Consider the following 23,905-nt stretch of genomic DNA (forward strand, 5'->3'; position numbering starts at 1 on the left):
AATGAATGAATGGTTTAGAGTTGTTTGGGAGTTGTTTTCCCTGTCTGTGCAAGGCAACAACAAAGATGTTCAATGGAGCTGAAAGGTGGCAAATTAAAGCCTGATAAAAGAAAATGCATTTTCAAGCAGTGAAAAAAAGTAATGGGATTAATTTCCACCAGAAAACTGGTAAAGGCAGGAGTTTCTCAGTGTTCAGAAAGACTGGATATTTATATGATCAAGGAAAGTATCCAGAGGAGTTGTCAGTGAGAGGTTGTTTTTCAAATGTTTTTATTAGATGTCATTTTTCTGGAGTTGGGAAGTCCAAGGTGAAGGTGCAACTGGAATTTTGGTAAAGCACCTGCCTGAAGTGGTCTTTGTAGCTGTTTCTTAAACATCCAGTTTTGTTGTTCACCATGTCAGGAGGAGCAGGATCCCAGGCACAGAGGGGTTATGGGCTGCTCTGCCAGCCTGCCCTGAGGTCTGTATGGGATTCCCATGGCAAAGCTCTGCTCAGAAGCTGCAGCCCCGAGCACTCAGGTGGCACATTTTCCTTCTCAAATGCAGAAAATTCTTTCAGAAGTGCAGGTCACAAGGTTAAATATCAGCTTCATGGTGCTCACTTGCTGCCCAAGAGCAGCTCTGAAGGTGACTGCTGATTAAGCTAATGAGGCACATTCTGTGGGTGTTGGCTGAGCTGTGCTCTGGGTGGGAGAATAAACTGATCCTGAAAACAGCCAAAGAGCTGTCGTGTGGTACAGTTTCCATCTTTTATAAGACAGAGGTGTTAAAATGATCTTTCATATTTTCAAAGGGTACAGGTTAAAGCATGAAACCCTCATCACATAGGTAATGTGAAATGTATGATGTAAAATTATTATTTTGACCTCATGCAGGGAAAGCATAGACTTTTAGTTTGGAGTAAAGGCTTATCATTGCCTTGCTTTGGGTAAATCACTGGGTGTGATTAAATAATCTGGCCCAGTCTTATTGTTGGGAGCATGGTTTAGGTGTGAATTGACCCTTTATAGTTCTTATTTCAAGAAGAATATATTTGGGTATTCTTTTGCTTTATAGGTGGTTTATGTAGTATGGAAGGTGCAGCCTGGACAGTTTTCAGTCTCAGTTCAGTCTTCTCTCCCTGGTTCTCTCAGAAGGAGGAGCTGCTGGGCTGCAAGGGCCAAGGGCTGTGTCCTCTCTGCCCTGAGGATCCTTTGTAATAATGCAGATATGCTGTGGGTGACCTGGGAGATAACTTGATGTATAATTTGTGAAACACTTATTGGAATCACTGATCTTTTATACCCTGGAGGCAGTAGAGAGAATGTTTTATGAATTAGGTAAAGTATGGGAAATGATTAAAATCTTCTAATAAAGCAGTCAGGTGATGTATATTCTGAAGCATCACCTAAAATCCCTTTTTCTTTGCCTTGTTCAAAAAGTCACATCTGGCATATTTCTGGAGTTGTTGACATATCATGAGAGGATCAAGGAATTACTTTTGAGTTCAATGGAATGTGCTGTGTTGGATTGGATGAACTCATGTCTGATTTTTTTTTTTGTCCCCTCAAATGTGATGTGAGAGCTTTGCCCTCCTGATTCAGTTCTGTCTTAGCCTGAATACCCTGGGAGCAGAGCCCAGGTGATGGGGCCATTCCTCCTCCTTTATTCTTGCAGAGATAACTGCACTGGCTTTGAGCACAGTTCAGTTTACTTTTCTCCCAAGTTAATGATATTTAAGTGGTTAAAACTGCAGGAAATTGTCTGTTAAGAGCTTTAGAGGCCAATTTCTGGGTTACTTAGTAGACAGGAGGAAAAAGAAATCTGAGAGTAAGGAATGAACATGGGGTGAATTCTTATACACTAGCAGCATACAAATCTCATGTACCATCACAGAAACTTTCTTTTTTTCTTCTTTTTGTTCTCTATTTTTTTTTAATAGGTGAGTGACACATTAGTATTGTATTGCCAGTGAGGATGAATCCATTCCCTTGTCAGCTGTATGCTTTCCCTCTGACAGGGATGGTAATCTAGTGGCTAGATTGAAGAAGGTGTGTTGAGGGTTTGGGAGTGTTTTTTTAAAGAAATTACTGTTTTTCACATGTGAACTGTGCACATGGTGTCAGATGGGGAGTGACCCTGTGCTGAGGCAGGTGAATAAGGCAGCTTCACACACAAGATTGCCACTGCCTGAGCAGTGGGACTGTGAGAAATGATAGGAAAACGAGGGGTTTTTTGGAATGAAGAGATGCCAAACACACTGAGACAGAAAAGCAGGCTCACTCTGGAGATAGGCAGCAGTGAGTGTTCCAGTAGAGGGGAGCTAAACTAAGAAAAAAAACATACAATTATTTCACAGCAGCAGGAGGCTAAGAAACATAACTAAACATGTTAAACTCACTGTGAAGCAAGAGGACCCCAGGGGTATTTTAGTCAGATAATATTTAATTTGTTGCAGTGTCAGTTGTATGATTGCTTGTCAGCTGGCATATGGATGTGCTATAAGCAAAATGGGGCTTTCAGAGACCATGCACAATTTTCCAGAAGATAGTAAAGCAGGAGATTTATCAGAGACGGATTAAAAGAGTTACAGTGGATTTATTTGCTCTGGTCCATTGCCAGGATATAAGGCAAGCTGAGCTCTCTGCAGAGAAGTGTTGGAGGAGAGGGACAGGAGCTAGAAAGGGAGGACTATTAATCAGGAGGAAAACCTACGGAATACAAGAGCATGTAAGATATACACAGGTATTTGTAGGAGTACTTTTAAACTGCCAGCTGAACGTTGGCCAGAAGAGCAATTGGATTGCAGAGTTTCTCCAAAATTTAAGAATGGGTGGTTGAGGAGCTAGGAGTGTCTCTGAATACCTTGTTGTGGCACCTAAAATGAGTCTTGGGTCATCTCTCTCATGCTCTCTGCCTGATTGTGCCCTCTTCCCACCACAGTTTCCCTGAGTTGTTGCTTTCTCCAGATTTCCAGCCTCAGGAGGAAAGTTGTTTTTCAGCCTGAATGATAGCCTGACTTTCCTAGCAAGGAATGGCTCTAAGAGTGTCAGAAAACAGATGAAAACCGTCCCTTGCAGAGAGATGGTGGGACACACAGGGATTCCTGGTTTGCTGTGTGCCTGTGGTTATGTACAGAGCTTTTCTGACCTGTCCTGCTAGGTGTGGATGGAGGTACTTGGACTTCAGAAGAAGGAATATTTAATTTTCTTGGAGAAGACTTAGTTGTAGAGCACAGCACATCTGAAAGTCCTCTTTAGAGATTAAATCCATCTTTAGATTCCTGCAATAACTTTATATTGGCTTGAGGGGCAAAAACACAAGCAGAGTGTTGATATATGGACAGTCACTTTTGAGAATTAAGGACACTTTAAAAAATGTTTCCTAATGGTCTTGTCAGTGCAAGGATAGGGAAAGCTGCTGGATGTTTTTATTTTTATGAAGTTAACGGGTTTTTTTTTGTAAATGGTGTTTTAATTGAGGTCTTGAGTAGAAAGTCAATGGTGTGTGTATACATATGTGTCTGCAGTCAGTTCTGATTTGCACAGTAATGTGAAAATAGGTCAGCCACAGAGAGAAGTGTTGGGAAATGGCTGCAGCTGAGGAGGAAGCTATTTGTAGGCTTGGGAGTAGAAAATGTTGGCTTAAAGATGATTTGTACAGAAGATGAGAGTGCTAAGAGGAAGGGGAACCATTTGCCTTCTGGTCATCATAGATGCTGCTGAAGGCAAGGAGGGGTTGGGAAGTTCCTGGTAATTTAACTTTTGCTGGTTTTGTTCAGCTGAGAGCCCTTAAGGTTTTTGTTCTGGAAGAGTCCATTAGCTCCAGTGCTAATTAGCAATGCTCCAAGAGGGGGCTAAGGGATAAGAGCAAAGTCTGACCCAGTGTGTCTTTAGCCCCACCTGTCCCTGCAGGGCTGGTGCTTCCTGGGCCTTGCTGTTGCTTTGTTTTGCTTTTCCCCCTACACTTTCTATAAGGCAGCAGGATTTTAACTAAACTTTACTTCCAAAGTAAGGCTTAACAGCCCTCAGACTGGGGCAGAACCTGTAAATTGTCAACATCCCTGTTCCCATTCCCTGATTAATGCTTTTTTGGGGGGCACAGGATGTATCCTGGTGAACCTGGAGAGGGCTGCACATGTTCCCCATCAGGAAGGCACAGACAGCCCTGGGAAGGAGCAGATTCCCACTGATGCTGCAGCCTGGTCGTGGTGCCTGGTGGCTCTGCTGCCACACTCCGAGCTCTGTGCTTTGTTTCCTCATATGAGCTTCATCATACTGATACAAACTCATTCCTCTGAATTACAGAGATGTTGTTGAATTGTAATTCTCCTCTTTGATAAACACATCACTGCAGTTAAGATTTATCACATTTATTATTTGCCTTTATTCAGTAGACAATTTACCTGTCAAAGAAGGAAATTAGACTGTTTTCATATTATTCATATTAAGGCTCAGTTGATTGTTTCTTGTCCTTAATTCTTCTCTAGCTGCTTGCAATTTGATTGTTAATGTTTTTTCCAAGTATTTTATGAGATACCAAAATATTGAAGTGATTTATAATTGCCAGAATCTGTATCCTCTCATCCATCCTTCTCTTAAAAGGTTGGGTCTGTCTGTCCTGTTTTCAGTTGCTGTCTTAACATTTGTGAGTTCCTCAAAGGTAGTTGCTCATGGACCAGAGATTAATGCCATTAATTTTATCAAGTAACCTAAGAATGTATCTTGTCACAAGGTGCTGACGCAGTCTAATATATTTAAGTATTCTTCAGTTATTTCTAAGCATATTTTGGTTTATGTTCCTGTGCCTCTCACTGATTTTACTGATGTTAAACATCTGGTCAAGCCCCACTTGCCATCTCCCTTCTTCTATATATTAGTTTAAAGCCAGAAAGCCCAGACCTCTGTTACACAGTCATCTCTCTTTTATTTGTGTTTTTATGAGAAATAGTTAGCTAAATTATACCTGATTGAAAATAGCATCTGTTTGATGTTGAAGCTCCATATTTTTCTTCAGTCTTGAAATTTTTCCTTATTACAACTAATTTGGATTTAGAAGTCTGAAGATGAAGAGGAGGGGGAAGAAATCTTGCCACTGATTTCTGATAATGAAGCAGCCTGTTAACATTCCTCAGAAATTATCATTAATTAAACAAAAAGCTGATGTAATACTTGGGAATATTTCTGTACCATCAAAAAAGCACCAAGTGGGAAGGGAAATATTCTACAAAATACCATTCTGATTCCACTGTACAGAGTCTGTCTCCTCTGCCAGGCTCTAACCTGTGCACAAGTGAGAGAGCAAGAGAGCCGTGGCGTTGGGTTGTGGATTAATAGTCAGAGTTCACTCGTGTGGAAATAAAGCAGATTTTACTGTGACTAGAATGTGTCATTAAAAAGCCATTATTGGAACTGACCGGCACAATTCCTGCTCCCTCATTGCTAATGACAAAGCAATCTGTTCTTTAAAAAACAACAACCCTGTGTTTTCTTGCAGAGAATGGTGCAGGAGACTCACCAGAACAGAAGCAGGGTGAAGAGAGGCACTTGAAAGATTTATTGATCAATAAACCAGACAATTACAGCTTGTTTATAAAAGGAAAAAAAATAAAAAAGCCACCTCGAACCTCAGGCCTGCGAGCAACCCTGAGACTCTAATAATGATAACTCTGGCATCCAGCTTGAAACGATAAAAGTCAATAGGAAGATATAGGATTTCAATAAAATTATGACACCAGATAAACTTTACCCCAGGAACACATTTTCCCTGGGTGTGTGACTGACTTCAGCTAGATTTGTAACTTTAATTTCTTTCTTATTGATTTTTCTTTTCTTCAACTAATTAGAAAGTCTGTGGTGAATGGGGTGTGTGTGTTTCAAGAGGGGCTAACAAGCAGCAGCAGAGGAAGGGCCTGAACTTATATGTATGTATATAGGGTCAGACACCTTTTTATGGGTTTTTGGCTATGTTTTACTCTTCAGCTGCTTCCCACACCCAGGCAGGAGTGGCTCTGATGCTCCTCAGTGTGCAGGTGTCTGTGGGCTGCCCCTGTGATGTGCAGTGCTGCAGTGACTTGGGGGGTGATGGTTGCAGTGATGATGATGATGGTGCTTATGTGAACCCTTCTTAGTTCTTTCCCTGAAATTAACCCAAAATTCCTGGGGGACCCTACTTGTATTCCTGCCATCTCTAAACCTCTCTGGGGTCTGAAGGCTGTAGAAAGGGACTTACTCTGAGCTTCAAGCTACTTGTCAGCCAGGTCAAATTTTGGTTTTACACAGAGGGAGTAAGGAGCTGGTGGGAGGACTGGGTAGAAGCTTCATCTTTTGCAGAGGTGCCATCCTGTTCTTTCCCCATAGCAGATTTTCAAGGGATTAGCTCTAGTTTCTGGTTGAAATTATAAAATGTGTTTTCTTCTTAGTTACTTATGCAATAGTGGGAGGAATATTTATTTGATGAATGGGCTGGTAGAAGGAAGGGAAACTGTTCAACCTTTGAAAAAAATCACTATCCTTCCTCTTTTTCAAACTTACATCTCCTCAAACACAGCTGCAAGCTGCAGCACCAGGGTTTGCTGTGGGGCATTAATTTCCTAGGTTTGTAATGAACATCAGAATTATTATTCTGCATTTTGGGGATGTTTGGAATGAGCTACATTTCTGTTCAAGTGTTGATTTAAAACTGGTAAGGTAAAGATCACCTGGAATTGTGCCAGGGTGGGACCATGGTGAGTTAGCAGAGATTTACCCTGTGCTGGGTAAATTCTGGAAATTCCCAGAGGAACTGCTTTTTAGTAATTCTGATGAATACTCTCCAGGGAGGAAGCAGCAAAGCAGCTGTATTAGAATAAGGTTAGAAAGGGCATCTGAAAGTGCCTGGGGAGATTTTGATGGGTCGGGAAGAATGAGGAAATACTGCAGCAATTGCTAAATTAGGATTACATTTTAGAGATCTTTTTAGACAGAGGACTTCTCAACAAGAACTTCTGTTTCCTGCCAAACTAACAAGATCTTTAGGAGGGAGGGAAAAGTAAGTGCTCTTGATGGGGAGAAATTTAAAGAATGGAGCTGGGGACCACTTGGAAGCTGAAAATTGATTTCACTAACAGTATTAATATTTAGAAATAATTAAAGAGGCTAAGTAAACGCCAGGATCAAGTGTTTAATTGTGCTACCCTTTAGTTCAGCTTTTCAGAATTTTTTTCCCAATACAGCTTCTGCTGTGTTTACCATGTATGATTTTTTTTCTTGACAGATTTACTCTTTGTTTTAGAGAGATGCTTTGAAGGGCAAGGGCTGTGGTTAATTTTAGGGGAAGGACAGCCTGTGGGATTGGTCATGCTCCCATGCAATTTTCCCTTGAAAGTTGGAGTTTGTCCTCCTTGTACTTGACAGCCCAGGAGCTGCTGTGGTCTTGATGGGGATGACTAAAATGAGTTAATATTCGGCAGTTAATTGAAAGCCAAGTGTGATGGGAGTTGCCAGGGGTCTTGTTTGCTTTTGAAAAAACACCAAGGATTTTGGGACTGCCCCTGCTGTAACAGAGAACATAGCAGTGGTAAGTTATCACATGGGTGAAAGATACTTAGGAGAAAATTAGGGCAGCAGAGGAGCTCAGAATGCAGAGAAGGAGAGAGGATGCTGTAATTGCAAATCTAATTGCAACAACATGCAAAGCTCAAACCAATACCTTCACTAAATGCTGTCATTATGTTCTCTTCTGTGCTCTAGAAAGTGATTTGGCTGTAAGTGGGGAATGGAATTCATCTCCCAAGCAAAAGCAGTTTGCCTTATGGAGAGTGCACTGGGCAGACTGGGTGATGTCTGTGGGTACTGGAGGGGGAAGAGGAGGATGGAGAGATCCTGTCCTGCTGCCTCTCTGCTTAACAAGTTCATTACAAGGCAGGTGTGACTGCATTTGGGTTTTCTTCTTTTTCAGTAATGTGGAGATATTTCCTTTCATGTGTCTGTCAGATGAACAATTCTAAACTATGGCAAAACTATTTCCCTGGAAAAATATTTCTCTTCAGTCAAACCTGGATGAGGAGCTGGTAATAACTGCTGGTACTATTTATGTTAAAACCTGTTCTTCTTTATAATTTTATTAACTCAGTTCCTGTAGCCCCAGGCTGTCCTTCAGTCTTGGGGTCCTTTTCCCTGCTGTCCAACCCAACTATCTTGGCTGACCTTTCAGTCCATGATGTGCTCTGAACACACTGTACCTCTGGCAGTGCCCCCAGTCTTGTTGTCACACCTTGAATTTGAATGTTCCTTCCCTTCCCACATGGACACTTGCTGTCCACATTCAGTCTTTGACCTTTAGATTTGGAAGGAGGAGACAACCTTTGTATCTGGGCTGAGCTGGGTAGTTAGTGGTCACCTTCGCTATCTGAAATACAGCCTTTTGCATTTAGGGGTGTGGGGAAAAGGACCTTTTTGCCTGCCCACCAATTCCTGATTTGCCCAAGTGAAGATTTTCAGTGCAGCTGAGCTGGGTTTATGAAGGGCTGCACTGGCCTGGGCTGGATGTGACCTGCATAGCCCAGTGATCTTCTGATATTACTTTGTCTGTGACGGCAGAATTCCCAGCAAGGAGCTGGTTTGTCCAGACTGTTCCTGCATTTGTGTAGCTGGGCAGGTAACAAACTTCAGCAGTGAAAGATGGGCAGCACTGCTCAGGTTTCCTCAGAGTTTTGGCTCTTTGGGTTTATGCCAAGGGCCTGCCTGTGCTGCTTTGACCCTGTTCTGTAGCCTCATAAACATCAAGGTTCTTCCATGCAGTCAAAAGATAAAATTCTTCATCCAGCTGCTTATCCCTGTGTGCATATTGCAGTGTGACCAGCCACCTCCTTAAACATACCTGGCTTCTTCAAATTTTCCTTTTGTCCCCATTCTTCTTCTTCATCAGTGCCTTGGAGGGAGGCATTAGGTGCTTCTGAAGCACCTAATTTGGGAATTAGGAATATTTCAGCCAGTAGCCCACACAAAAAGTTTTATGTTTAGCTCTGAGCCCAAGCCTTGTAGTTGGGGAGCTGCTGTCAGGGAGGGCAGAAGGATCCTTCTGTTTGTCTTTCTCTGCAATGCCTGGTTATAATTGCCAGTAGATAGAGAAGTGAGCCAAACACTGCCTGCCAGACATTAACCTCTGAAAAAATGTTTGTTACAAGCACTGAGTGTTGCAGCATCTAACAAGTGATAAGTCACATACCATTTTGAGGATATTTGCTCTCAGCCACTTTGTTCGATGTCAAATCTGTTTCATTTCTGTTGTGACAATTCTGTTCTTTCTTTGCTGAGGCTCTGGCAGGGAAAATGTCAAGTACAACACCAAATATTTTGCTGAGGAAACCCATTCAGCCATGTTGAATTAGAAGAGTGTCTCCAGGAAGAAGGCAGGCTCTGTTTTCAGTTGCCATCTGCTTGTTAGAATGTCTGTATGTTGCTTTCCTGCAAAGGATGTGAGGTTTTATAGACACGAGAGAGTCTAATTTTTCAGTTTTCACAGCAGAAACATTTATTTTATTAGAACTGCATGTTCATCTGTGCCTTGATGCTGATATGAAGATGATGAGCATGCATCCATCAGAGTTGAGTTGCTGTATAAAAGAACAAAGTGGGCAAAGATGCAGAAGGCTCTTGGAACACGCTGTGGAGCTTTATCCCTAAAAGTATTTGCTGTTGTTCCTGGCAGGATGTGTGGTCTGGGCCTTTATCCCATGTGGGAAATGGATTTGTAGAGAGTTCTCTAGGCCCACACTATGCATCTGAATGCAAACTTTGAGATAAGAAATGCTGACTTAGAAATGCCATGGAATAGGACAGATATTGTTGAGAGAGAAACGGAGCTAGAAACAAGTTTCAAAGGATGGCCTTGCAAATAAGACTAGACACTTTGGAGAAATAGGACTATGAAAGATGCATTGTAGTAGGACCCACGAGGGGTAGTTTTAGATGACTGGCTTTAAGGCATCTACAGCATGGTGTGGCAAAAAGGTGATAGGCCAAGAAACGCTTATGTAGTGTATTGTAATTAGGAAATAGTTGGCTTCTGACTGTAATGGTGTGAATTATAATGTCTGTATTCTCACCCTTCTCATGAGACTGAAAATGGAATAAAAATTTTTAAAACACCTCTCAGTTGTCCCGTCTCTGTGTCAGGAAATAGAATTGTCCGACAATCCCTGAGTGTTTTGCTGTTGTTCCTGTCAGGGGCATGGTCTGGTCCTTCATCTCTGGGTGTTTTGCTGTTGTTCCTGTCAGGGTGCGTGGTCTGGTCCTTCATCCCTGGGTGTTATGCTGTTGTTCCTGCAGGAGCGTGACGGGATGCGGGCGATCCTGGAGTCGTACGACAGCGAGCTGACCCCGGCGGAGCACTCGCCGCAGCTGAGCCGCCGCATGCGCGAGGCCGAGGACATGGTGCAGAAGCTGCACGCTCACAACACCGAGCTGGAGGTAATAAAGCAGCATCCTGCTCTAACCCCAGGGCTGGAGGAGTTGGGATCTCTAAGATTGAGCTGCCTGGTGACGGGATCTGCTCTCGCAGGAGCCAGATCTGCGGTGTTCGCGCTCCAGAATTCCAGGATCAATAAGAGCCACGAGTTATTGCTCTGCAGCTGAGGCTGGCAGAAGGCAAGAGTAATCATCTTTGGGTGTGCTGGGTGTGCTGTGCTGCTCTGCATGGCTGGAGGGGCAACCACTCCCTGTGGTGAAAGGGTTGTGAAGGGGTAGCAGGTGTGGGGTCTTCTCTGTGGTGTGTTGAAGAGATAAACTATCACATGTAATCAAGGCTCTACTGTGCACCATGTGAGCAACTTGTGTTTACAGCAGCTTTACTTATGGGTTGAAGAAGTAAAGTATGTGTCTGCTGTAAATTCTTCAGTTCTTGGCATTGGGCCTGAAAAACCCCAGAATACTGATTACTATTAAGTGCTTTTTACTAGGTTTTCTCTAAGGAAGAAAACATTCTGTCCAAAGATAGAAGTATTTCTGAAAGGAATTCTTGTATTCTCCTTAGTTCTCTTTTTGAAAATTTGGAATCTGAAATGTGACTGCGGTGAGCTAAAGTTAACCTGTACTGGCCAAATTGTTCCTCTCTTCTGTTGTACTTATTGAAATGGGCTTTGTGGTTATGAGTTGAAATATTTGGGATATATCTGTGATCCTAAAGCTTGGCAGTTTTATTACATCAGGCTTTACAATAGTCATAAGTATGTGAGTTTTTCTTCATGTCTAATTCCATCATCATGTAGATTTAGGTGCTATAACTCAATTAGAGTAGAATGGTAGAAATTGCTCCTTGGGTTCATGCTCAAGCCACAGAGTGACACAGAACTGTCTCACTCTGCACAAAACTCTGTTGTTTCTGATATCTTTAAAAATGCTCTTTCCTTGTGTTGGGAGATGGGGACTTATTTCAGGCAGTACTGGCTCTGGTGATCTTTAAATCCTGAGGACAACACAATGTGGTGTAGATCAGTGTCCTGATGTAGATTCATTTCATTGCTGTTTCTCTGAAAACAAATTCTGCAAAGTTTTGGGCAAGCTGATAGAGAAGTTAACTGGTAACACCACATAAAAGGGAAATCTCCCTGAATTCATCTGCCTCGGAATGTTTCTCTGTTTTGTCTTTTAAACACTGCATTGCTCTGTCCCAGCAGACAGAGCAGGATTCAGTGATGCTGACATAAAGGGATAGGTGGCTGATTTATGCTGCTTCCTTAGTTGTTCCCAACTTCCTTAGTTGTTCCTAGGTTGTTGCAGGAAGATTTTCTGAATTGTTTCCGTGAATGTATCAGGTGTGCTGTGTTGTCTTCAGGCAAGAGCAAATTATCTTTTCTTCTTCAGATGAAAGCATGGAATAGTGTGGGAATCATTTGGTTCTACCCCTTTAATTATTTATAGGGAACAAATTCTACATTTATTTTCATGGATATGGATTAAGGGGTACATGGAAAATTTCAGAAAGGAGATGTGTTCTCTGGAGTTTTGTTGTGTGTGATGTCAACCTCTAACACTTTGCTAGAAGCAGGATTCAAAGACCTCAAATTTTCCTCCCAAAGTACAATTTTACACTTCAGCTTGATTGTGTTTGCCTTTCCGACTGCAGTATTGGCTGCTGAATCCCATCTGTTTTGAAATTTTTGGGGAAAGTGTTTTGTTGCAGTAAAAACTTGAAAACTGAAAGAGAAATTGAGGTACAGGCAGGACCCCTGGTGCTTCATCATCAGGAGCAGCAGCTGTAATCAGCTGCCAGCAGATCAAAGCTGCTGAGATGGTCGATGGCAGCTATTAATAACTCCTGACTTGATGCTCTGCACCCTCCCAGCTCTGCTGAGCCTCCCCATGAGGTTTGGAAATGTTGACACCTGCATGACTCAGCTCACAAGCAGAGGACAGTGCTGGGATGGGGCACCTTGGAGCCTCAGGTGTTTGAGATGTGGGAGAAACAGCCTCTCTAGGGGGGGAGGAGGGAAGGAAAAGGGAGCTTGAGCATGTTTAAATCAGTGAGGGAGAAGATTTGGAGCATCTTGGGAGCCTCTGGTGTGGATGGGCTGGGGAGGAGCACAGGAGAACCAGGAGTGCTCACCTGGGATACATCACCTGGATCACAGGCACCTTCCAGAAACTGGGATACAGCAGGGTGCTTTCATCCCAGATCATTTCAGAGGTGATGCTGCAGAAGAACCTCTCCTGTCAGAGCCTGATGGGGCAGAGGACTGAAAGGCAAAGAGGCTGATGGGAAACTTTTAAAATCCCCATTTAAAATCCCTTTTAAAATGCTGCATGAGAAAAGCTGGATCTGTAATGCATGGACATGTAAATACATGAACAGTTCCTTGTCCCTCCCCAGATCTGCCCCCAGCTCAACCCCCTCCTCCACAGGGCTGATGAGGCTGGAGGGGCTCAAGGAATCATTTTACAGAGTGTTGAATGTAAAGCACAGAGAGATGCAAAGAAAAATGTCATCTGAAATGGTGGCTGGAAAAGCAAGCAGTCTGTGTCAGCCCATTTCACGTGGTTAATGAAGTGTCACTCACCATCTCTTTAAAAGTGTGTTTTGGAACTGGAGAGGGAATGAGTTTGTCCCTGGCCAGCCTGTTATAAATACTTTAACAGAAATGTAACTGTATTTCTGTGGCAGACTGAATTTTTGTTTTGATACTGGTCATATTAATAGTTTTCTTGCCAATCTTGGTTTACTTTTACCACCTTAGCTCTCATTGCTTTTAATTTCAAGCTAAATATGACAAAACAAAAAGCTTCTGTGCATGCAGCAGCCACTATGAAAAAGCTTTGATGTGGAGTTTAGTGTTTGAAAAGTTAAATCCAGCTGCACAAAAGGGAGATAATCATAAATATAACTGCATTAATAGTGATTTTATTACAACACTCCTGGCCCCATACGAAACTTTAATGAAGAGAGATTTGCAAGGAAGACTCATGCTGACACCTTCAATGGACTCCAGCATCTTTTACACTGAGAGATTTCCCCTGTCTGTGAGCACCATATGCACTCTAATCAGTTAATTGTGAGTCTGACAGTTTCAGCACATGAAATGCCATATGTTCTGTGCTTTTCTTCCATCACAGGCATTCCTGGTGACCTCAAAACTCATTGGCCAAATATTGTCACATTATCTGCCCCTGATAACTGCAGTGAACCTGCTGATGGTGAAACCTGGACCTTGCTGATTTTCTGGTGTTAAGTCATCAATCTGTTCCTTTCCAATGGGGTTTGCTCAGCAGCCACCCCAGTGCTTCAAGTGCTTAAATTTTACAGTGAATGCATTAAAATGTTAATTTGAGCAGCTAACAGTTCTTCCTTGTCTTTCACCCAGCTTCCCCCATCAGCACTTTTCCACTTTTTTTGCCTTTTTTTTTCCTCTTCCCTTTGATCCACTCTTTGTGTTTATCTTGCTCCTTTGCCATATTTCCTCTCCCCCTCAAAGTTAGATTGCTCCTTTACACAGCAGAAGGGGCTTCTGTGGTGATGGGAATTTCACAGAGATGTTTCCTCCCATCTGTGCAACGTCCAGAGGAGTTTGTTTTAATTTTCAGGTTTCTCCTGCCTACTTTCTCTACCTCTCTGCTGCCATCCAACCTTTTTTTGCTCAGTGACAATTTTTAAGAAGCAGTGAGATGATTACTCTGCTCACTTTGGATGTCCATAAGGAGCAAACTGGAATCACTAGAGCTTTCCTGCCACTCCAGAATGGCATCTGTTTCACTTGCCCAGACTTCTGCTGTCACTGTAGATCTTGTCTGTGGCTCGTGGGAGAAGACAGGCTCTCTCTAGAGATGGTGCTGAGATGCTCCACGCATCAGCTGCCACTGATTGCTGAACAGCCACAGGGCTGAACATCATCTTCTGACAAAGCAAACACCTTGTTGAAATAGCACTTTGGACCCAAAGCTTTGGCATCTCTTGGCAGACTCGAGCCTTCCCAGGAACCACTGAGGTCCTCTGCATTTGTTTTGCTTTGCCAAAGGAGAGCAGGTCAGGCCTGTGTTCTCTGGCACTCCTGCAGAATGGAGGTTGGTTATCTTGGTTCTCTGTTCTTCCAGGTGTTTCATCTTCCTCAGACCTGAGTGACCTTATCAATCAGTGAGTCATTCATTTCCTCCCCTCCCTTTCACACCTGCCAGTGGCTGTGTTTTGGAAGAACACCTGGCAAATAATCATCATATAAATGAGGAAGTCACCAAGCGGTGTAATGATTTGTTAAAGGTGACGGTCCCTGCCCTGTGGAAGGACAGTGACTCTTAAAACTAATTGATGCTGCAGCAGATCCTGTCTCTGTGTATCTGTTTGGTCAAACTAGATTTTAAAACTCATTTGCTCCTAATTTTTTTGAAGAGATTCCTCATTTTGAATCCGTCCTGAAAGTCAGTAATTGATCAAGAGAAGCAGTCCGTGGCACTTCCTTACACTGGAGATATTCTGCAAAACCAGCATTGTTTTCACTACAGGGAGATTGTTGCAGCTATTTTTAGTGTGTGGATGCTCTGAGAGTTTAAGAATGGCTTTAAGTCAGCAGTTTCCAGGGACCACAGCTAAATGGAAGCAACCTCCATCATTCCCAGGAAATGGAATGTCCTGTCACCAACTTGCATAGGGTGAATCATTAACTTAGACAACTATTCCAGCCTGTAAAAAGCTGCCTTGTGGACAAGCCCCCAGAAAAATACCCCCAGCTGCAAACACACCAGCAGTCTCAAGGACACTTCTACCTCTTGGCTGTACATTGAAGTGCTGGGGACAGAAAAACATTTTCCAGCTCTGCAGCTCTTGTGTTCTTCAAGTGCAGTAAGGACAGGGATAGACAATTGTCATTGCTGTCACCTCTTGTTGAAAGTCACGCTCCTGGTGCAGATGCAGTCAGTGACGCTCTGCCCCTTGTTCTCCTGCTGGGTCACATCTTGACTCTGTCATGTAAAGATGTGCAGTAATGATAAATATAACCAGTCACCTGTGCTAGCAGTGCAGGGAGTTCAGGGTGGGCTCTGGCTGTCTGAGTGCTTCAAGCCTGCAGGTAGCACACCCAGCCTGGGTGAGACTGTGCTGGAGTCATCGTCCTGCTGTCCAGGTTTGATCTCAGAGGATGTGGGACTGCTCCTGTACTCAGGATCTAAGTACTCACTTCAGCCCTGGCAGATTGATAGGTGCCAGCAACAGCACCCTTCTTCCCAACAATGCTCCTCTTAAAATGCTCTTGGTATGAACAAATCCTCCCGGAGCCTCTTCTGGTGACGTTGTGAATAACCAAGCACAAAAGAGGCTTGACCTAAGGAATTTGGATTAGCGTCAGATGTCCCTCCCTGGCTGTTGCAAACATGAGAAACAGATGAACTGTGTCGAAGTTCCTACAGAAGATTTAAAATTGGGCTCTTTCTTCGTGATGTATTGGAAAGAGCCGATAACTGAGGTGCAGTTATGAGTCACTTTTGCCACAATAGAACAGGGGAGAGCGTTTCCAGCGATGCTGAGAGCTTTCAAATGCTTTACACTGGAGAGCCTGCACGCTTGTGCCCAGAGATACAGGCTCTGCAATTAGATGTTTTTAGGTGGAGGAGGAAGCAGGGGTACATTTGAAGTAGGAGCAGTGGCCCCAGCCACAGCAGAGGCATGGCACTAAAGAGCTGCTCCTGTGCAGTGTGGTGCAAATCCCCTCCTGCTGCGAGGTGCAGCTGGGGAGCAGGGGCTGAACTGGGGCTCAGGCAGAGCACTGATGGCATGTCTCTTCCCTCTGAGGCAGAAGACAGAAAAAGGCAAATTAAGAGTCTTTGGGAATGGATTAGGAATGGATAGCTTCCAGCTTTTCAGAGGGAAGGCTTTGAAAGAGTAGAAGCATGTTCTTATGTTGGTTTCCATCACTTGCTGCTGCAGGCAGTGTGGAGGGATGGGTGGGAGGCAGTAGAGAGGTTGCTGGGCAAATTCTTCTAGAACTTGCACCATTTTCCAGTGTTGCTTTCCACAATTGCAGAATTGTTTGGTTTTCTGCAACATTAGAGAAACCTTCAACATTAGGACTGCTGCTTTCTGTGTTTAATTTGGAGATTTAACCTCCATGAATCTCTTCCAAGCTGGAAAGTGTGCTGATTTGAGGTAGCACTGGTCTGATCCATGTGCACTGTGCAGCTACAGCCCACGTCACTGAAGTGCCACACATCTGCTTTGTCTTGGGCAGGAATGGTTAAAGTTTCCTAACAACTTCCAAGGAGTATGGCCCCTTTCTGGAATGATCCAGAAGATCTGTGATGGGATCTCCTGGCAGGCAGGGGCACATCCTCCAGAGCACTCCCAGCCCACAGTTTCCTGAAGTGGCTGGTGTGTTTGTGTGGCTCAACCACCAGATAAATATTTTGCTGCCTGACTCTTTAGGAATGGAAGAATTTGGGAAAATGGGAGAATTGGCCGTGACTGACCAGTTTCTCTCTGAACTAGAAGCTGGGCTTCTAGGTTATGTTTGCCAGAGGGGTCTCAGTCCAGTGCTTTGCATCTCTTGAACTCTTGGTGAATCAATCTGGCTGAGGCCAATAATGTTCTCCTGTTTGTTAGAACTGCTACTTAGGCACCTTCTCACATCAATGAAAGCTTTAACAGCCCATGGAAACCAAACAGTTTTGGGGAGAAATGATATAAATATCTCCTGAAAAAAAGTAAAAGCTAATATTAGGCATGAGGATAATGTTTTACACAGAAATTTTACCTGTTCCCTACTCTGAGTTGTGTTAATGAGATTAAACAGCTCTTTTCTGGGAGACTTCAGATGTTCTGAACTTGTTGAGATTTGTTGAGTTTTATAATCATTGAATTTGAATTCTGTGATTTGTAGTGCTTCATTTCAGAATAATTGCATAATCACTGAGTAATTTAAGATTTAAAGTATGTAGCTGTAAATGTTTTCGTGTCATCTCTTAGTTCATGATGATGGTGACCTGTAAGAGCAAATTATATTTTTAATTATTATTTTCTGTTTAAAAACCGGAAAAAAATCTGTTTAAAAAAATCCTGTAAAGATTCCAAGGGTTTCCTGTGGGGCCTCCATGTAGGCTCAGCACAGTTGTGCCCACTGCATTTCTGTGGGGTCCAGCTACAGACTTTTGTTGAAATCCTGTTACCAAATAATTTTAACATATAAACAGAAAAAATGGTCTGAGAAAACAACATCAACACAAGCTTGTCCCCATGATCTTGTGGATCCCAACAGTCTTGCTCTTTGCAGTTTGCAAGGATTATAAGATCCACTTTAATGCATTTAATACTTTGGTTATTGTGGCAGTTAGAACAACAGTGGCTGCTGTTTTCATTTTCTTTTTGAAGCCCATTGATTCTTTATTTTGGCCTTAATTACAAGTAGTAGAAGAGGTGTTTCTTCAGGGAACTAATTAGTCTAAAAAGCCTGGTTCAGCTAGTGCCTGAGCAGTTTGTCGAATGGGGCCTAAATGCAAGTGTCAATTGCAGCTGTTTTGTTTCAGAACATCCGTAATTGGTCACCCTCAGTGCTTCTCCACGTTAGGAGTTGTGTTTGCTCCCATCTGTTGACCCAGCCTTGCACCATGGCCTGGGCTGTCCAGCACCTCCATTTCCTCAGCCTGGTTTGTGTTAAGGTTGTGAATTTGAGCATGGCACCATTGCCAGTCAAAACTTGAACAGAATTCAAAGGAAGATGCATGGGGTTCTTTCTTTATTTTTCTCTTTTTCACTTCAGTGTGACCAGCCTACTAATATTTGGATAAGGCTAGGAGCAGAGTAAGTGAAAAACCCAGCTGATAGCAGTTCTCACCATGCTGTGAATGAAAACTAAGCTGTTGATATAGATCTCCTCTGTCCAGGGGTGGTCCAGGTAAATTGTAAGGAACAATTCTGCTTTCTCAGAGGCTTTGCAATTTATCTATTTGCTTTAATCAGTGTTAATGTCAAATGTGCTTTGATAGTGCTAAAAGCTTTTCAGCAAAACAAACTCAAAGTCAAGAGTTGTGGAGAAAGCCATGATCTCCCTGTAATGCAAGTTGTAACATTTTTCTTTTGGATTTTATTTATGCTGTTTAATAAAACAGGCAGTGCTGCAGAGCACACGTGCCATGAATCCAGCTGTGGTGACAGTATCATGGCTATGAAATGCATGGCACATCGATTTGACATATTGATGTGATTTATGTTTTCAATTTGTTTAAATGGCTCTAATGGCTGCAGTTTTGACAGATGTACGCTCAGATTTCTAGTTCTGTTCAAGCCCACATTAAAAACACAACTGATTCCTGGCTTAAGACATTGATTTTTATCTGTTCTGTGTTCCTGTGCCTGTGTTCCACACATCAGACTCCCAAATGGGGTTTTTGTGGCATCGACTTCACTGCTTTTCAGAAAATTGTCAAGACAGTTCATTTTCATTGGAAATCTGATTCTTAGAAGAGTTGCTAAACCTAAATATTTTTTATTTTTAAAGGAAATCAACAAGAAGCTTGATATATTATATGTTATTAATGATGTATAAAAGCCCAGTGAGCTATTCAGAAACCATGAACATGAACAGAGTAATTACTTTGCAGAGGTTATTTTAAGTAGAATATCATGTGTAATGGGAGAGGGTTTGAGGCTTCTTTGTATAAAGGTTATCACTGTATATTATTTGTATACAAAGAAATGATGAGTGTCTGTATCTGTATTAATTATTTAAGTATGTCTTGAGAGTCCACAAACTCTGAATTTTTTATAAAATCTAGGCTGTGCAGTGCAGTTGGGATCTGACCTGATGGCAGAGACCCTAAACCAGTGATCTTTGTGGCAGATGTTATTGCTAAACCAGTTGTTACCAACCCTACCTTTGGCACCTCTATTCTGAGTGCTCTCAATTTCATTAACAGATGGAGGCAGTTTTTCACTTTCTGGTTTATTCCCTTTTACAAGAAGTGATTTAATGAGTAAAAATGCAGCCTGAGGATAGGTCAGCCTCCATGTATCTCAAATACTCTGCTAAAATGTGCTCCTTTGACCTCCAGGGGTCTAGCTCCACCTTAGCAAAATCAGGTGTTGGTTTCTGAAACATTCTGTGACCTTTTGCATGAGGGAAGGTGACAGGGACAGCAGGAGTGACATCTGCAGTGACAGCCCCTGTTCCTCTGGGGGGGGAACACACCAGCAATGACTCATGTTCATTAGTTATTTGCCCTGCACACGTGTGGGTGTGAAGGGGCAGGAGCTCCCCACTTGTGAAATGAGACACCCCTTCTTCAAAGAGCCTGGGCTGGGGGCACCTGGCCCCCAGTGCTGCTCCTGCTTGGAGGGGATGGATGCTGCCTTTGCTCCGAGGAGATTGCTCTGTACTGTGTGCCTGAAGATCATCTGAGTGTGCTTAATTGTCTCTCAGCTGCAGCATGGCAGCCTGCAGAGCTGCTGAAAAGAGAGAGTTGTTGGCATTATGGATGGTATTTATTTAAAGCTGCTCATTGTGCTTGGAAGAGGCTGCCTGGATGGGGAGGGCTGTGATGAATGTAAAACTACCTATGCAGATGGATTTAATTCCTGGGAATGTGTACAGCTGTGTAAAATACATGGTGAGTCTCAAAATCTTTCGACATACATGGTACCAAACACATCCAAGCTTGTTTGAAAGTGTCAGTTAATTATTTTCATGTCTTATTACTCCCAAAAGGCACAATGTAAATTCACATGTACACATATATAAGTGTTCCTAGGAAAGCATGTCTAAAGAGCTCCAGATGAGTGATTTTACACTCTCAAAACAATAATGTCCCAGGCTAATTCTACAGGCTTTTTATTGCTTTGCTGGTTAGGTCAATTTTTGAAGACAGCGAGACCATCACAGCTGTATAGAGAAATGACATTTATCTTCCCAGTGCAGTGTGACCTCCTCATTCATAAGTGGAGGCATTTCCTTTCAGGATAATGAGCACCTTTTTATTTAGGCCAGGCAGGATCCACAGTCCTTGTTCAATTCCTACAGCCCATCGACACTGTACACATTACTGCAATTCTTGTGGATGTTATTTTCTGTTACATTCCACTTGCTCTTTGGATTATGCTTTTTTCCTTGCCAGCAAAGGGGACTGAGAAAAGGAAAGGTCACACTCAAGTCCTCATGAATATCTGGAGGCTGCTGCATGGCACAAATACAGCCACTCCTAGAGCAAATGTACAGTTATGTAGCCTTCCTCTGTGGCCTCTTGCACTGGGAGTGAGTCACTATTTTGGCATGTATCAGCCTGGGACAAAGGAGCTGGCATTGCCCTGCGTCAGGCACTTTTAGGCACAGGTAAATCTGTGGAGCTGTTTATCTGCTAGGTTAAGAAGAAAGACAATTGAAGCATGAAAAGAAGCTAAAAAATCCAAGCACTGACAATTCTTACTCATAAGTATTTATATGAGGTCTCTGTCATGCTCCATGGTGCTTTTCCACCAGGAGCCTCTGGAGCAGAGCTCCCAGCCTTGAGCATCCCACTGTGCCACGCAGGAGTGGTTCTACACAGCCTGCACCTGTGTGGCAGGAGCTAATAACAGATTATCCTGGCATATGTCCTGACTTCTTCCCTTCCCCTGCCAAGTGGAGATCTCTCATGTTTCTATAGCACAGTTTTGCTCCACAGGCATTCAGGAGTGAGGAAACTCAAAGGATTCTAATGGGACCATCAGGCACTTTCACCTTTTGCCTTGTCAGGCTGCATTTGCTGGAGCAAGGAGCAATTGTGAGTTGCTGGATTGCTTTCCTGAAATGAATTGCTGTTTGGTTCACTCAGAGAAGATAAACACCCACATCTCAGAAATATCATCCTGTCTGGCATCTTTGGCAGTCTCAGCAGAAGGGCCAAGGGAAACAAATGGACCACATGTAAGATAAAATTGCAGTGCTCCCTCTGGAGTTAATTCTTCAGCCCAAAACTCAGCGGCACTGACGGGCCAACATATGGAAATATTCCCTTCTGTTCCTGCTGCTCAGTTCTGGGATAAACAAAGGGCTCAGCCCTGGCTTGATTAACCCTTCACTTTGCTTTCTCCTGCAGGATATTACAGTGAGAATTAAACTGATGGTTGGCAAATACAGAATATGTGCCATGCTTGTGCAGTGCAGGGATGTTCTTTACTTGCTCTGATCCTGTCTCTGCAGGGGTTTTTCTTGTACCCCTTGGCATACGCCTTCCAAAATTTTCTTTTTTTTTTCCAAAGTAGGGCAAGATATTAACTGCTGAAGCTTAAAAATTTGGATTTCAGACCATTTTGGTAGCTTTCTTCTCCTTCCTACAGGAGGAAACAATGAATATTGAGAAAGCTGTAACTCTGTGCAGAGCTACCATGGGTTCAGCCTCCATCTCCATGGAGGAGAAGGCTCTGAGGAGGTCCTGGGCTGCTCACTGGCAAGATCTGCCATGGAGTTAAAAGGAAATATTTTGCAGGAGTAGAGAAGGTCTTTAAAGCTAGTCAAACTCCTTGGGAGGGGAAACCAGAAGGTTTTCTGCTCCTTGGATTCTGTGAGAGCCTCCTTCAGTCTTGAAAGAAGGAGCACAAGATTAAGAAGAGTAATTAAAAAGATGCCAGAGAGCTGGAGATGGGGTGTTGTGTGCAGTCAGACTGGCTGTGGGAGAGAGGAGGAGAGTGAGCAGACAGTTGGAACAAGAGCTGTGAAATAAGCTCCAGCTATTTTGAGAAGTGATTATTCAATATTTATAAAGTAGTTTATTAGAGATTTCCCTGCAAATTCTTTTCAGAAACTGGATCCTCTCTGGGTGTGACTCAGATTCCTCCAGCTCTGCTGTTCATTGACATGAGTATTTTCATTTTTGTTATGAAGTGAGTGGCTGCTTAACTTAAATAGTTTTGAGGTCACTCCTGTTTTGGATGGCTCTTGGCACAAGGGGGCCGCAGAAACACTTCCAGTGCTTTTCTGCAATGGCTGCACTACATATGTGCAGTCTGCTTTGTAGGAAAATCTAGAAATTAGCCCAAGGTTGCCCACAGAAGCTTGACTTTGCAGCTACTGATAACATAAAAGCCTTCTTCAAGTTTTGGCTGTGAGGAGACTTACAGGCCATCCCTAGCTCCAGGTCTGTGTGTCTGTTCCCATCCCTGATCCTTCACTCCTCTGGAAAACCAGAGGCAAAAATGTATTTGCACGTTTCATGCCTTTGGATGTCTTCATGTCTCCTTATCCCTCCTTCCCACACCCCATCTTTTTCTGTTTCTTTATGTTTTTACCACATTTCTTCTACCTTGTCAGCCACCTCCTTCCCAACAGACCATTAAGCAATAACAAGAGAAAACAAAAAAAAAAATCCTTGCTGTTTCCATCAAGTGCTTGCCTTGCATTTGCTGCCTATTTATAGCTGATTCATTTAAACCACAGTGGCAGTCAATCAGAAATGTGGTGAATCCTTCTTTCAAGAGCATGCCAAGAAAGGCTGTTTTTAGTTTTCTTGCTTTATTTATGATTTTTGCTGGAGCCTCTACAGTGTGCCTAAATTCCATTGGGATTTATTTATTTTGAATAAATTCTCAGATAAAAGTAGAAGGGTTTTGTTCCTCTTCTTAGAAGTTACAGGAGCATGACCATGGTGTGCAGGGATGTTTGTTTTTATTTTAGGGTATTTTACACCTTTTTTTTTCTTTCAGTTGGAATCTTGGAAGATTTTTTCAGTGTAAGGAATGTCTTTGGATAGAGAGACTGTTAACCTCTGGGGTTTTTTTCCTTCCAGTCTTTTTCTCTTAAACTTCCAGCAAATGGAAAGGCTACACTTTTCCTTCAAGGGGAGGAGATCTTTGGTGTGGGACATTTCTCTGTATTGGGAAAAGATACTTGGCAATTTTATTTTAATATTGCAAATCACTTGTAGAGATGGCTGCTTTGCTTTCCAAAAACAGATTTAGAAAGAAGATTCTGTTTGAAACTGGTCTCTGCATTTGCCAGAACCTCTGCAAAAACATGTTAGCATCAGTAGCTGTGCTAGTTTGGGGGTTTCCCCCTTTTTTGTTCTCCCTTTACTGCCCTTTGATTTTATGTCATGATACCTTGGCAGAACAAGCAGGATGAGGCAGAGTCATCTGGAGGGCTGACTCAGAAAACAGGTATAAAATACCAAAAGAAATTCCTGCTTGGCCTCGAACATGAATGTTCTGTGTCAAAGAGTCTCTGCTAAGTTTGCCTTGGTGCAAATGGTACAGGAAAATGAAGGTACAGTCTAAAGAAGGACAATTATTCTGTTTGTTTTTCCATCTCACTGCCCATGATAGGACTTGATTCTGGACCCTCCTAGGTCAGTTATGTTTAGAGCAGCCACACAGATCAGCTGTGCTAAGCACACTGACATTTGGAAATCCCTGTCTGGAAGGGGAATTGAGCAAAAAGCTTCTGCTAATTATAATAGCTATGTTTAAAATGGGATGTTTGCTTTATTCAGCAAAATCCAACTATGCA

At 42.8% G+C, this 23,905-nt stretch overlaps 1 protein-coding gene across 5 annotated transcripts in view; it reads left to right on the forward strand.

Annotated features, from left to right (window-relative positions):
- MAD1L1 (mitotic arrest deficient 1 like 1) overlaps positions 1 to 23,905 on the forward strand; it is a 350,640-nt gene that overhangs the window by 133,600 nt on the left and 193,135 nt on the right. For all 5 annotated transcript variants that reach the window (XM_039732446.1, XM_039732448.1, XM_039732449.1 and 2 more), the window contains one exon: positions 10,290 to 10,430. In XM_039732446.1, the coding sequence (XP_039588380.1) occupies positions 10,290 to 10,430 (141 nt within the window). The remainder of the gene's footprint in view (positions 1 to 10,289; positions 10,431 to 23,905) is intronic.

Source organism: Passer montanus, unplaced genomic scaffold, assembly GCF_014805655.1.
Source record: "Passer montanus isolate IOZ18808 unplaced genomic scaffold, ASM1480565v1 scaffold8, whole genome shotgun sequence".
Taxonomy (NCBI): domain Eukaryota; kingdom Metazoa; phylum Chordata; class Aves; order Passeriformes; family Passeridae; genus Passer; species Passer montanus.